At 40.0% G+C, this 15,255-nt stretch overlaps 2 protein-coding genes across 2 annotated transcripts in view; both read right to left on the bottom strand.

The window, feature by feature from the left end:
- Positions 1–1,183: 1,183 nt before the first annotated feature.
- Positions 1,184–7,863, bottom strand: zgc:153993 (uncharacterized protein LOC767645 homolog). The gene is made up of 6 exons (XM_034867504.1): positions 7,597–7,863; positions 5,442–5,490; positions 4,435–4,596; positions 3,010–3,142; positions 2,770–2,874; positions 1,184–1,433 (listed from the first exon to the last, which is right to left on the bottom strand). The coding sequence occupies exons 1-6, from the start codon at positions 7,661–7,663 to the stop codon at positions 1,335–1,337; spliced, it is 615 nt and encodes a 204-aa protein (XP_034723395.1). The 5' UTR covers positions 7,664–7,863; the 3' UTR covers positions 1,184–1,334.
- A 4,876-nt stretch (positions 7,864–12,739) lies between these two features.
- The window catches only part of LOC117941978 (plakophilin-3-like), a 34,284-nt gene continuing 31,768 nt past the window's right edge, over positions 12,740–15,255 (bottom strand). Inside the window, exon 13 of the mRNA XM_034867282.1 lies at positions 12,740–12,887. Within this exon, the coding sequence (XP_034723173.1) occupies positions 12,846–12,887 (42 nt within the window). The 3' untranslated portion in view covers positions 12,740–12,845. The remainder of the gene's footprint in view (positions 12,888–15,255) is intronic.

Below are 15,255 nucleotides of genomic sequence, written 5' to 3'. Positions count from 1 at the left end.
GAAGAATTTCGGTAAGAGACGTCCAATAACCCAGCTGTAGCTTAAGATTAGTAGAAATGTGATGATACAATAATTTGTTCAAATTAATTCACATTAAGACTCAGCCAAATCAGATGCCGTGTTTTGCCGGCAATACACCTATCTCCTCAGTTGACATTTTGATTTGAACTATTGTGCAATTTCATTACCAATGTAATTACAAAAGGCAAAAGGCCCTGGGCGGGGTAAAACAAAGCGGTACGCAGCCATTGTTTATGCTATTAACGATGTTGTGCTTTCACATGCCAAATGTTCTGCTGTGAAAAGGTCTACTGCAACTATGACGCGCTGTGGATTTCCTGGAGCTCTCACCCCTGATTTCCACCAACTGTGGAACGGCTGCGAGTCCGCTTCAGAACGGCAGCAAAGGCATCAGGTTTCCCTTAAAGTCCCTATGTGTATTTCCAAAAACTGTGGAACGGCCGCGGATCAGCTTCGGAACAACGGCAAAGTCATTAGGTTTCCCTTAAAGTCACTGTGTGTATTTTTACCGCGAACGTTAACGGCTGCGTCCCGACTCCTTCCCAGCTCCGACGAGCCCCAGTCCTCCGGAGCAGATATATCCTATTTCCCTGCACTACACCTTGAAAACATAATGGGTGGAGACAAGCCTGAAGTCAACAGGTCAGAGGTTTGGTGTTTTTGTTTATAGAAACTACATCCTGCAACTACAGCATTTTCTTTCACTTTGCAGTTCTTTTGAATTCTGTTGAGACAGCCAAGTAGAGGTATTCCCTAGATAATGCACTCAAATTTCCAGCACAAGCTAACATAATGAATGTACGGTACTTTTAATGTGTTGCTGTTGTTTATGTGTTCATTGATTTTTATGTATTCTCAGGTCCGATCCAAATTCTGCTTAGACCCAAGACCTGGAGACATTTACATTTGACGCTACCCACAACCCATGTGGACCTGATACCTGGTTCAGGTAGGTCAGGTCCTTTAGTCTGTTGAATAAAACTACAGGTACATCACATGTTGATAAACACCATCACCTTCTGACAGCCCCTGATGATAGCTGACAGCCTCTAAAATGGCTTCCAAAGGGTGTGTTGCAGCAGCTCGTGTGTACTTCCATACAGTTGCTGGTGAAGGCTGATGGAGATGTCCAGTGGACAGCTGGCTGAAAATGCTTTTTTAAGTTCTTGAAATCCTGAGAAGAGATGATTATGTACAATACTTAATGCGATGGAGCGGAGGAGTGGTTGTAATTAATGTCCAGACACTGTCTTAATTTAGCTGCGTTTATCCAGGAGATGAGACTGCAGCCCTGGTTGCCAGGTCCGAAGCTCTCAGCGGGTCTTCCTGTAGAAAACAATAGCGGCCACCAATGCTACTGATGCTACTATGGTTAGAGTCCTCCAGCGTGAAATACCACGGATCACCCCCTCCTACAAAGATCAAGACAGTCAGATTAAGAGCTTTGGATCCGTGAAGTCCATACATGAGACCATTATGCCCGGGTTAATGCCTAAAAAGGTGTCCATTGTCAGGAATTAAGTGTCCAATGTGAAGGGCGTAAACCTGCGTATACAATGGTCCCTTGACTAAACTTTTTTTTATAAACCATTAATTCATATTTACAATCGCAATCTTAAAGCTTTCGATTTTTTTGATAATCACAAACGTCTGTTACATTCAAGCTGTTACCAATAAAGTTGCAACAACGCTAATTAAGACAATCTGCTCCACACATCTCTCACATTGCCGTGAAGATTGTCTCGTCCGGTGACTTTGACCTTTTCTTAAGAGTCCATCGTGTTTTTTAATCCTCCGTGTCCTCCTTGGCTACTAGCAACTGTGTGGGGGAGGGGTGGGGGGGGGCTATCACGGAAGGCTTGTATCAGTGTTGTTGTCATTACTTTGAATTCCTCATGGGGGCGACAGACACTACGCACTATAGCTTTACGTTTTTCAAACAATACCCTGTATCCCTGGTTACGCCTGAGGGTTTGACTAATACCTAGAACAATCATTGCCATCCCATAAGGTTCTAAGGCAATGCAAACGTTTACTGTTCAAGGAAATAGGATGGACAAGGGATATTTATAGTCCTCTCAGCTCAGAGAAGCCTTAAGCTTGGACATTAACGAGCCATAAAGCCAACACTATGCTAGCATTGCATTGCACACAGTTGACCATCAGTAAATGTAATTTGACAGCATGTTTAACACCAAGACTAGCTAGCTATCAACGATGTCACTGTCCCCAAATTAATGTAAAGATTTTTACAAACAAATGATCGGCCATGTGCACTGTCGGCTGCAGCCTGAGGAGCTAACAGGATGGGAGATGATCGCTGTGAAACAAAGTCAGTCAGAGAGACTTCCTGAAGCTTGTGTGTTAGCGCCATCCTGTTGTGTTAAAAGGACAAGGCACTGAAGTTGGACACTGTGTTGGAAATAACAATTCACATTTAGTTTTAATTTGAATGAAGCTCATTCATTTAGAACGTTGAACAGTCAATTTCACTGGAACTCGTTTAGTAGGTGTCCTAGTACACTTTTTTATATGGACACCCTGCAACCAATCAGAATTGAGTATTCTCCCAGACCATGGTATAAAAATGAATATAGCACGGAACAAACAGATCTCTGGGGACAGAGATCTCTGTCTGTGTTTTAATTGCATTCCTTTACTTTGAAAATATAACTTTGTACAGCACTTTATTGTGCTTCTGTGGGTAATAATTCAAATATGCTTTATCAATAAATTGAATTGACTCACCCAGCCTCCCTGCTGTACAAGCCAGCCGTAGAGCAGCTCTTTGATGACCTGCAGAACCCAGCTGATGATTGTTCGGATATTTTCTAGACGGTTGGAGTTCATCGCCTTTAAAACCAAAACGAAAGAACGGGGGAATGCAAAATTAATTTATTTCACAGTGCATGCAAATTTCAGAAGAAGGAAACAAACACCCCAGCTGAGAAGGACTGCTCTGTGGGATATACTGTATGTGTGTGTTACCTTAAATATGAGTCTGTAGGCCAGATGGAAGAGAGCCACCACTCGACCCCAGTTGATGCCATCGGCAAAGATTTTCCTTGCTACATTCATGAAGATGTTCCGAGCACAGTCGTCCGGAACGTGGCTGACCAGACTGAGAGGAAGAAATGGACAGATTCAAATGTTGTTGTTTTTTATTTAACTCATTGTAGGAAAAAAAGTGTTGCAAATGCATTTCTCTTTTATTCAGATGATGTTCTGGCCCTCAAGTCTTTTTTCAAAGATCAACAATCACAGTAAGACACAGGCACTGATCTGTCATCTAGGCCACATCCTAGTCACACATCTGTTGGTGATTCGACTACTAAGTTAGCATACGCTCATTTGCACATTAGTTACGTCATTACACAATCATTTGCATAAAGCTTATTCAGTACAGGAATTTATTTTACCTTATAATTATTACTTAGGTAGCCTGTCTTTGAAGTAAAAAAAGAAATTCTACAAAAGGGAGGAGCTCAATGAAGAATTCTCAAAGAAGGCTGGCTTGCCAAGAACCAGGCCAGCTCAGCTGCATCTTTATCCCGGCACCGGCACCTGTCCCTTTTCCACTTTCTACCTGCCTACGGAGACGGGGAGGGGACGACCTGCTCCTCACAAAACAGATTCAGAGAGACGTGACCGTTTTGGTGGCCAGAGGAGAGAAATACCTTGCTTGCTTGCTGGACAACACTGACAACTATTTTTTACAGAAAGTCGCTAGATTTCTTGCTAGTCGCTTTTGTGAAAAAAAAGTCCCAAAGGGTGTCTGAAAAGTTGCTAAATCTAGCCACAAAGTTGCTAAGTTGGCAACAATGTGACAGACACTTTGTGAACGGAGGGGAGGGGCTGTGCTTGTGTGTGTAGAGTGACAGAAAGACTGAAGAGAGCAGGTAAAGAAAATGCAGCTGAATGAATGTGTGTTTTTATTAGCGTTGTTAATAATAATAATGATAATAAGAAGAAGAATGAAACGCAATGTGTGTGCAGTGTTCTGAGGCACTTTTTTGACCAACTCTGGGAGGCTGTCTTTTTCTGCAGAAGGTTGGCCGTCTGGGTAGTGTGTCAGGACTTTTTTTCTATCTGTGTTTGTGTGCTTGGTCACCTGCAGACTGTCATGTGAATAGTATGTTCCACATTGTCATGTTATATGTTGTTTAAGGGCAAATGAAAACTCAAAAACAAATGCATTACTCAGTCAAGCAAACAAAGGTTTGACTATAATTACAAAAGTTCATCTTTCATGATCTGCAATCAAAACGGTTAAAGGCGGACCACATTAGCTAGGTGTATTTTTTGAAAGCGTTCATGTAGATTAACAGTCAAGCGTTGTGATCAAGCAATTAGCGGGGGATCTGCTGACTGATGCAGCCCCCAAGTTGTGTTTGTGTATGATGCACAACTTACTGATGAAGCTCAGTGTTCCGGTTGATCTCATCTGCAATCTTGATCAGCTGTTCCACCACTTCTTTAATTTGGGGGTCCTGTTGTTCATTTGGCCTTCCTCCCAGAATCTCAGGGGACACGTGTTGACTAGGCTCCTCTGTGTTCATACGTTCAATCACATACCTAGGACAGAGGAAACTGCTTCACCAAACAAATATATGTTATCACTTTAAAAGATACCTACTTGATTAATAGAATTTAGTAGGCGTGTAAATCTTTTTGTATCTCACAATTAAATTCTGATTCTTCTTTGGGGGTCATGATTTGATTCAAAATTGATTGTCGATTCAAAGCGATTCTGGATTCTGTACATAAGGGCGCTAATTTCAGGATCTAGTGTGAAGTTCTTTATGCACAAGAAATACAGAAGCAGCAGTCATAGAAATTCTTGGGTCTTAGGCTCCCTCCAAAAACGCAAATTAAACTTGTATAGTACAGAAAATTGCAGGCACTCTAATTGCTCAGTTGGTAGAGGGCGCATACTGTATATGTGCCCATATATAGAGATTTTGTCATTGACACAGCGGGCTGGGGTTCAACTCTGACCTACGGGCCTTCATGTCATTCCCCCCCTCTCTCCCCTTTCATGTCTTCAGCTGTCCTGTCAAAATAAAGGCCAAAAATTCCCCAAAAAATAACCCTAAAATACAGAGACAAAGACACACGCACACACCTAAATGAGAATCTAAGACATGAGACACAAAATGGTTCAAGTTAATATATAGGGATAAATATATACAATCTGTTAAATTATGTTTTTATCAACAGAATATAAAGAACACTCTCTAAAAATGTTTTTTTTCTCTCTCTCTCTCTCTCTCAACCTGATCTCAGGAAGGTCATAGCTTGGATTATTGTTATCCTTTTATTTTATGTTTATTTCTGGTTCAACCATGCAAAACCCTTTTCTTTTCAAGTGCTGTTTAAATTAAGTTTAGTCTTATTCAAGATGTAAAGATGACACTTACCCTCGAAGGATCACTGCTCCTTGCTCCATGATGGGATCATCAATGACATCTGGAACAACGAGAAGATTGATTAAAACCCACCATCATTTCAATCTTGCACACTACACTGTTTAAATGACTAGAAAAAAATTGTCATATGCCTTTCAAATTCTAAATGAGAAAATAGAAGTTTCTTGTTATAAATAAAATTATAAAATATACAATAGCCTTACCAGCCTGCTTACTGGAGTTCCACAACTACACATATCATATACAAATACAATTTTGTACATGTACAGTATATCCCCTTCCATAATTGCTCTTATTTTATGTTAATTTTCTCCCAATCTGCTAGATGAAATGTACACTGATGATGTAGGCCCTAAAGTTCCTGTGATGCCTGGATGCTTAAAGATCAAATTTGAAGCACCATTTTACAATGTTTTGATTATAACTGTATTGAAGCACTTTCTTTGATAAAAAAGAGTGCAATGTTGTGTTACATCAAATCCATCTATCTATCTATAAATTACAGCAACATCTGTCTGTCTGTTATTTGCATATCTCTTAAACCATTGGTCCGAAGGATTTCAAAATTGACAGTTGTCTTGCTACGAGCACGAGTAAGTGCAGTTTGACGTTGTTTGTATTAGAAATACAAAAGAATGAGTCTGACAGGTTCTCTGTTAGGAATATATAGTAGTACAATGTCTTCCTCTGATGTAGACGTAGACTACACTGTATGTCAGAAGTAGGCTATACAGTGGAGTTGCACATTAAGTGGTTTGGGGTCCTTCTGTAAGTAATTTTGGGGTACAATTTAGTTTTAAAGAATTCTACGAGCAGCAATACCACAGGCCTAGCAATCGGCCCGACGGGCGCTGCACTAGTACTGCACTATTGATTACATTAAATAGTTTCTTAATTAGACACTCTTTCTGATGAAATATACGTACACGGCCTTTGAGAAATTGTTTACTACTATTAATCATACTCTTGACAACATTTTACAAATAATCCTTCAACTATAATCATTACACTGAATATTTGAATTTAACAATATTAATATATTTTAGAATAATTTGTAAAAATCTGTACAATGCACTTTTTTAAATTCACAACTATATCAAAATAGCATTTTTACAAGTTTTTTTTCCATGTATGCTACATCATCATTCCAATGCTATCAGCGGGAGTTTTGTCATTGTGCCATCCCAGTCCTGTCTAGTCTTTGACCCCAATAATTAAGTGGTATGTGTTGTTTGACAAAAAATTGTCAAAAAGCTTGTAATGTTTTTGGTTCTTGTAAACTAGCCCCGTTCAAACTTTAGAGGACAGCTTTCACAGCAACAACAGACGTGCAGTATGACTCACACTGCCTGTTTATTACCTTGTTTGTCACCAGCTGCACGTAGGTTACCTTGTAGAACAGACACAAGGCCTGGATTATATTGTATAATCAACACATTAATCAGCATTCACCAAATTCAAAAGGTGGCTCAGTTCCGCCTCGCACCAAGAAGGTTATGGGTTCGCATCCAGGCCGAATCCGGACCTTTCTGTGTGGAATGGCCATTGTGTGGGTTTCTACCCACCATAAAAGACATGCATGCTAGGTAGGACTACATTGTCCTAATCAAAAGTTCTCCTAGCAAGTGGGAATATCTTGTTGATACGTAATTTCTTTTGAAATAACCATAGGACACTGACACAGGAAGTATTTTTAAACCTCCAATAGACTAGTCTTAATGCAGCTACACAGCACAGTAAGCTTATAGTTGTGTTCCCCATTTAATTGACTAGGGGTTTACTTCCGAAGAGTGGAGTTTCCCATAGCGCCACCCTGCCGGACAGGGCTTAGCTAGCTAGAGGAGGTTATGGTAAATCGTAGCATAGTTAACGGAGATTTGAGCGAGGTTGGCGTCAAGTTCACCACAATAAATGACGGGTTGGGGTTGGGGTTATGGTTAGGTCAAGATAGAAGGAAACAGCCTATCGACGGGGTAACAGACATCGACACACAACGGTTTCGAAGTTCTTTACAAGAAAATGTGACGTCCCTGGTACCTAAACACTCAGGGGGATTCAACGAAGTGTGTTTTTAAGAGAAAGGCCGCTAACGTTATATGTTAGCTTGTTTAGCTACACCTGCCGGCTTTAACGTTAAGCAACATACCTTCTCCACCCACGGCGCCCTGGAGTTCCTCTCCTTCGTCTATCTCCTCTTCTCGGCTATCAGCCATTATAACTTCAAACTTCAGTCAGCTCGGAGCGAGGAATGCTTGTTAGTTTGGTTCGAACATTTAATGCTAAAGTTAGCTTGTTTGAAGAAAAATAAGTCACAAAAGTCCGGACGTGTCTGTTGGGTTGAAAAGTTTTACTGTACACTAAAGAACAAGGAAGTGACACACACACAGAGGCGCGCATTAGGCGGGAGGCACGAGCCGGTAGCCGGACTCACTTGGGAGGCACGCCCCATCAGGGTAGATGCTGAGGGCTCAGAGGGCTGTTTAACAGTTGTAGGCCTACTCTTTGCTTTAAAAGTATAAGCAGAAAATAATGATACTCAGGAAATTTACCATGAACAGCAACGCTAGAATATGATGCATAAACACATCGTTTCTCCCTCTCTCGTAGGCTAAAATATAAATGTCCTAAGTCATATTACCTTCCACGGCTTGCTTTTAATACAAAGTGTACAATTATTCGTTTTTGCAAATGACAAGTGACTCGTTGAATGGGTTCAGTTTAGCGCAGTAGTTCATATATGTATATTTTTAAATTTATAATTCTGTCTGGCCACGCCATTTCTCACGTTTTCTTTCCTTTCTAGTTTCCTTGTTTGTATATTATATGCTTAGCTCCCTCGTAAAAGGACATAGAAAAGAAACACACAGAAGCAATTGGACTCTTAAATCTAGAAACCATAAAGATAATGAAGTGATACATTTCATGCTCACTGTAAACATGAATGTAACAGAGGGATATTCATATTTCCACCTAGCCAAATATTATGTCAAAAACCGTTGAGGTGTGCTCTCCCTGTTGTTTCATGAATACACAGTATATATAGTTATTGGTTCAGTGAATTTAGACTGTAATTTGGTAGGATTGTACAATTAGGATATGTTCTTAAAATTGTACAATCCTCCCAAATTGTAGTCATTAAAGAATACAAAAACTTGATCAACTAAAATAATTTAAGGTACATTGGTCCACTATAGAAAAACACACGTACCGCACTTTATATATGTAACTGACAGACTTTATTTAAAACTTTTGCAACTTTATCAGCCTTTTTTAATTATCTCAACAACTGCAGTAATATATTCATCCAACTTCTAACAACAATATGTTTTCAAAAAGCAATATAACAGTGACAATGTCACATTATTACTTAACTGAGCAGCAATAAGCCCCTGTAAACCACTTCTGAGTGAACAGAAAAGGCTCCAGGATTAATAAATCCTGGCTATTAGCCTGGTCGGGACCGGGATAACTGGGAAATCCTGGCTTAATCTTTTTGCCCCCTGGTCTATGCTACCAATGCTACATTGAAGCTCTAAGGTGGAAATGCTGGGATATTTTCTGCCACAGGAGGGCAGAGAAGATTCGTCTGAGCAACATGTATCCATCATGCAAACCAAAGTCATTGTTTTGGGGCAAATGAAAAAAGACTCAAAGTCTGTGCTTACCTTAATAATCTATCCTTGAAGAGCAAAAGCTCTGTGTTATCTTAATTCTGACTTGAATTATAGTAGCATAGTCACAATAAATCAACAACAAAATCAGCCCTACCACCTTAAAATACCCTTAAAAGACCAGGGACTTCTTGTCAAAACATTTCATCCCGCAGATGTGGACAATTTGTGTCATGATGCAAGAAATGTTGGTCATGTATTCAAGATGCCCGGTCACTTTGCACTTTATTGTGGGTCGTCTTAGCTTTTTTTATGTTATTGATGCTGTGCTTTGTACACTGGGAAATGTCAAAGTAGTCATCAGTGACTAATGTTGGTCTTCTAGCCCACTGGTATTCAGGTCACCCCTTATCTTCCCATGTGTTGTATTACTATGTTGTTTTTCATGTATTGTATACCTCGCTGTAAAAACCAATTACCCTCCGGGGAAAAATAAAGTTGAACTTGAACGTTGAAAAACCTACATGTGTTCTTCTCTAGCAGGCTGGACTATACTCTAATGCGCTGTTCACATGTCTGGCAAAGAAACCAATCAGAAAGCTTCAGCGGATCCACAATGCAGCTGTCAGATTCTTACATTGGCTCCCACTTGCTCACAGAATCAACTTCAAACTACCCCGAATTCAAATTGCCAGAATGTAGAAATAGCTCTTAGACTTGAGACAATGCTGGTTCATTTCAAATCTAAGCTGCCAAATAAATGTAGAGGAGTAAAACACAGACTTTAAAAGGTGCAACATGTAATATAGTAACTGTATTTCATCAGAAAATGACCCTAACTTGTCATCAGATATTAATGAAACACGCTAAGTTTGAATACTAGAATTTTATCCTTTTGAAATTTTAGTTCTGTGATGGAATATCTGTTTGTGTTTATCCTGCGGGTTGGTATCAACCGCTCATTCAAGACAGCCTGGAGATGTTTTTCAAAGATGGAGACAGCGTGGAGCCTAAAAATACTAATTTCCCCCTAAACTTCACTGGCTATGTCTACATTGTTTTGCAAGTAATTAACTGGAGTTCTCTATATAATTTAATGCATGCACATGAATGTTGAAATGAATGAAAATGACTATCCCTACGTACGTTAGCCGTGATATAAATGAATGAAGCTCAACGCTTACCTGTTTAGAATCAGGATCAGAATCAGAAATACTCCCTTCGGGGATCAATAAAGTATTTCTGGTTCTGATTATGATTCTAAACAGGTAAGCGTTGAGCAATGTGCAGTACAAAAAAAAGATGGTGTTTTTTGAAAATGAAACCATGTAATCCTATTCTGGTCCAACCTCAAAATGCAATTATGAACCTGAAATGAGCATAAAAGCACTAAAGAAGGCCATATGCAGATTTTCAACCCTTTCAACCCGTGCATTGTTAACCCGGTGGATTAACCTGCTGATAGGAAATGAGGTAGCTAGCTATTGGTTGGCAGAATGCTGAAAAAAACATTTTTAGGCAACCAAAATGATCCGAATAACTTTAATGAAGTGAACACAAACAGTGAGAAGGTCAAAGAGAGGAAAACACAGCCAACAGCCAAAAAGAAGTTCACGTCCACAGTGTGGTTAGCTTCCGAGCATGGTTAGCATCGCTAGGCCTCTGTCCTGATTGACAGGTCCTAAAGCATCCCCCTGCTACCTATTTTAAAACAAATGGGACCATCATTCACTAAATGAACATCATGCTGTATTGAAGAAGACCTGAAACTTGCGATTGAGACCCAAAACTCAATATGAAAATGTTTACTGAGGTAATAAATCAAGAGAGAAGTAGGCTCATTTTCTCATACAGTAGACTTGTATGGAAACAGACTTCTTTTTGGAGCATGTGGAGTCCCCCTCTACTGTAAAGGAGATAGAATGCAGCTTCAAGGCACATCTACGTTGTCTTCACTTTTCACACTTTCCATATTAAGCGCTGTGAATTCTTTTTTACAGTCTATGGGTGAAAGGTACAGGGATTTGCCTAGAAGTGGGTTAGAAATATATAGTAGTAGCACAAATTGGAAACACTCACAGGAAGTACAGTTTTCAGATACGTGTAAGTTGTCGTCATGTAAGTTTGTCTCCACCACTGTTAAAAAATGTCCCGGTCAGCTGTCATATGAACAAAGTTGTAGCAAATCAGCCACATATTAATACTGCTAATATTTATTAGGCTCATTAATAAAAATGATCAAAAAGTGAGTACAAGGAAGAACAGGGAACACATTTAAAACAATTACATACTCCGTAACGATGCACTTCTCCCTGATCTAACGTACTGTTCACATTTGCTCTGTGCAACTTAACATGTTCAATGTCCTGGAATCTGAGGGGAAGAGAATGGACGTACAAATTCAGCTGCACAAAAATGCAAAAATTGTCACTATACAGAACTCTTATATTCACTGCTTCCCTGTTTCAAGTGGTGGGTGGTCTTTTCGTTGAAGCCCTTCTCTCCAGTTGTTCCCACTGCAGAACCAAGCCTTTTTATTCCCCGGTCAGTCCGAGCCCCTCCCTTCCTCCATCTGCTGCAGTTTCCTCCATGTGATAAAGTCCACGTCTGAAGGTTGCAAGGCTCTCCCCCCACACGGCCTTCCAGAGAAATCCCCTCCTTGGCTCCTGCTGGCCTCTCAGCAGACATTTTTGTGAAGCTCAGACTCCTCCTTTTACTGTAAAGTAACATTTTCTTTGACTAGATAGATTATATAGGGCAGAGTAGGAGTATCCAGTTGTTTTCTTAAATAACACACTATCTTCTCCCATCTTTGATCCTATTCCACAGCACATGCAGTGTATTTTTTTAAAGGGGAGGATTTACTTCAAATGAGCACAACAGACTGTATTGTGAAGACTAATTGCAAACAGTTGTTTGGCCAATAATGTGATGTTCGGTGAAGAGTGGTTGACACTCCTTTCTTAGACTGCCATGGTGGCCTCTCATGCTGTCTTCTCATTTATTCTTCTATGAAATGATATTTAAGTGCATCAATTTCTAAGAGCATTTTCATTCTCAGGACAGATACAAATCAATCAAATGCAAAATCTCAAATGAACAAGATATGAATGGGTGATAGCTAAATGAAACCTGGAGCTGCTGCCTGTTCACCCCCCCTTTTACCTCAATACTTGATATTGTTTGTTAAGAAGAATGCAAACAGCCACGCTAGCTACTCTGTGAAGGTGTTATTGTGCATTAGCATTGGTGCTTTGAGCTAAATGCTAACATCAGCATGTACACTTGCTGATATTTAGCAGAAAAGGTTTACCATGCTCATCATCTTAGCTTAGTATGTTAGTGTGCTAAGATACGCTAATCACAAAGTGCAGCTGAGGCTGATGGGAATGTTATAAGTTTTGCAGGATTTTGTTCATAAACCAAAATGTGAGCATCATATATCAGCTATAAACAACATTAGTTTAGAATAATTTGGAATCAGTGTTAAAACAACATATCAGTATATCAGTCAAAGAGCACGGTGGTACATTCGGGGGTGAAGTCCACTGTGTGAGTTGAGACCGTCATCACAGGCTATCTAGTGCGAGCTAAGCCAAGTTAAACACACAGTCAGCCACCTGAAAGTGGACACGCTTTAAGTCCAATGGCTCCAGTCCATTTTGCTCTTCCAGTAAGTCCATCACAGTTAGATTATCTGCTCTGTCGTTCCTCGTCTATTTCCTCAGAGCAACCTTGATACTGAGGTCGAAAGCTCAGGGTGAATCACGTAATGTTCTGCAGCCTAGATGGTGCCATCTGTGAAGTCTCGTCTGGTAAATCCTTTCTGAAAAACATTTGACACAATGCAAATACGGATAAACATTATAAAAAGCAGCGTTCCCGAAAATGACGTGGCCTAATGATTGGGCTGGACATTTACACTTAGCTTGTGCTGCCATCAACCATTGGCAGAGTCTACACTAAGCTAGTTACTTGAATTTTTGAGTCTTTATTCCCTTTCAGATTAGTCAAAACTCTGCTGTAACATTAATTCATTATACTGGCTTCCAGTTTGTTTTAGAATCAATTTTGAAGTTATTTTAATCACCTATAAAGCACATATAAGATTAGCAATGAGCACACAGTACATTGCTAAAATTTTAGACCAACAGATCTTCACATCTAAAAGAGAGATTAGGTCAATTTTCAATGACTCCAAATTATAACTGTTCTATTTACTTCTGCACAGTGGAGACTTAGACATAGTCATCCGATCCATTGTTAATCTAATTGTATTGATAACTGCAACTTTAAAGAGACTAAAAGTCCTTTTTCCATTGCCATTCAGTGGTGACTGAATGCCTATAGTCTACATCGACGACGTTCCACTTTTGGGATTATTCAGGTGCCACTAGAATTCTTGACAGATGTCTCTCTTTTTTGGCTGGATGTCCATCACCTTCCACTGTCTTTGTATTGACATTCTAATCCCCGGTGGATTTCTGAGGACTATGGTTAACTGCTCCTCAGATCTCTAAATCTCTAAATCCAGACAGCTAGCTAGACTATCCGTCCAATCTGAGTTTTCTGTTGCACGTCTAAGACTACGTTTGAACGTACACATGTTCCACCAAAACAAGTTCCCTCCCGAGGCTATTTTGCAGAGGCACCATTATTGTGTCTGGGACCAACACCGCCCAAAATGATTGTGATTGGTTTAAGGAAATGCCAATAAACCAGAGTCTGTTTTTCTCCCATCCCAAAAGGCTATGTGGACTAGCCAGACCCTCCACCGCAGCGCTGTGGAGGACGGTCTGGCAATGCAAGACTACTAGTGCAACAGCCAACACCGGCCCCACTCAATCATTATGTCCTTCCTCTTGGGGAAGCGCAGGAAATTCTATGTTGGTCTTTCTTTTATATGAGGAAATATGGGTCATGGGTAAAAAAAAAAAAAAAACGGCAAATTTCATGGCATGTCTGTCCTGTAGTTTTCCAGATTTTTTTCTTTGGACCGGATTGTTTGCACTGTGACTTGAGACAGTGACACTGTGAAGACAACACAGCATGTTTTCAGCCAGTTTTGTGTGAACTGCATGAGATTGGGTTGAGGACAGACACACAACAGGATAGCTATCAAAAGTAATAACTTCACCAGGGCCAGATAAACACATGGCTTTTGTTTGTCTGTGGGAGCTCTGTGTGTGTGTGTGTGTGTGTGTATGTGTGTGTGTGTGTGTGTGTGTGTTTGTGTTATACAGGAGGAACATAACAGTGTTCAGGGACTGCCAAGTCCACAAATCTCTCTACTTTTCTTCATTCCAGAAGGCACAAAAGAGACAAACCCCAAACGTCTCAGCCAAATTCTCTGCATTCATGCTGTGAGCACCACGGTCGCTCAGAAACTAACACTCAATAAAACCTGGGCCAGACATCAGCAATGAACAAAAGTTAAGTATTCAAGACATACAGCAGGGATCCTAACAATAATGTAGAGAGAAAGAGTTCTTCTGTGTTATACAACACTAATGAAATTTAGGATTGTTACATCTCTAAATTTATGTAAATGTAGTATTAACAGAGTAAATTGTAATGTTATTTCCACTTGCAATTACTAACCGCAAACAGCGGGCATTAGAGGTTGTGCTATCTATTATAATCAGTGTGGCATTCCACAGCAGATTGGTGAAACATCCTTCTTGTTTGTTCCCAAGCTGCTGTTATCCTGTTAGCCACTCACTTTGGATCTTTATCAACTTCATAAACTGGGGAAAACCCACTTGTTCTAAGTTGTATTTTACCATATTGTTATATAACTTGAGTTCATTCCCCAATTTCAATAAGTGCCTGGGGTTTTCCTTCCTTGTTAACTAAACACTAAATAGAATAAACTCTGAGCTCTTATTTGCCAACGTGGTTGTGTGGAAAAGCAACAATATTTTGATATTGAGACTAGAATAAGTTACGTTGGTGGTGATAACCCAATAAGCCAGAGACAGATATTTTTCTCAGGAGTAGGTCTAGACAAAAATAAAGCTAAATGAGAGAGAACATTGGACACACATTCCTTAGGTCACACAAACATAAGAAGGGATTATCTATCTGCCGGATGTGTAAATGAGCCATTGTTTGCTTACACATATATACACTCACCGGCCACTTTATTAGGTACCCCATGCTAGTAACGGGTTGGACCCCCTTTTGCCTTCAGA

The sequence above is a fragment of the Etheostoma cragini genome, chromosome 1, assembly GCF_013103735.1.
Source record: "Etheostoma cragini isolate CJK2018 chromosome 1, CSU_Ecrag_1.0, whole genome shotgun sequence".
NCBI lineage: Eukaryota > Metazoa > Chordata > Actinopteri > Perciformes > Percidae > Etheostoma > Etheostoma cragini.
The sequence above is the reverse complement of the archived record's forward strand: the minus strand, read 5'-3'. Positions and strand labels throughout refer to the sequence as shown.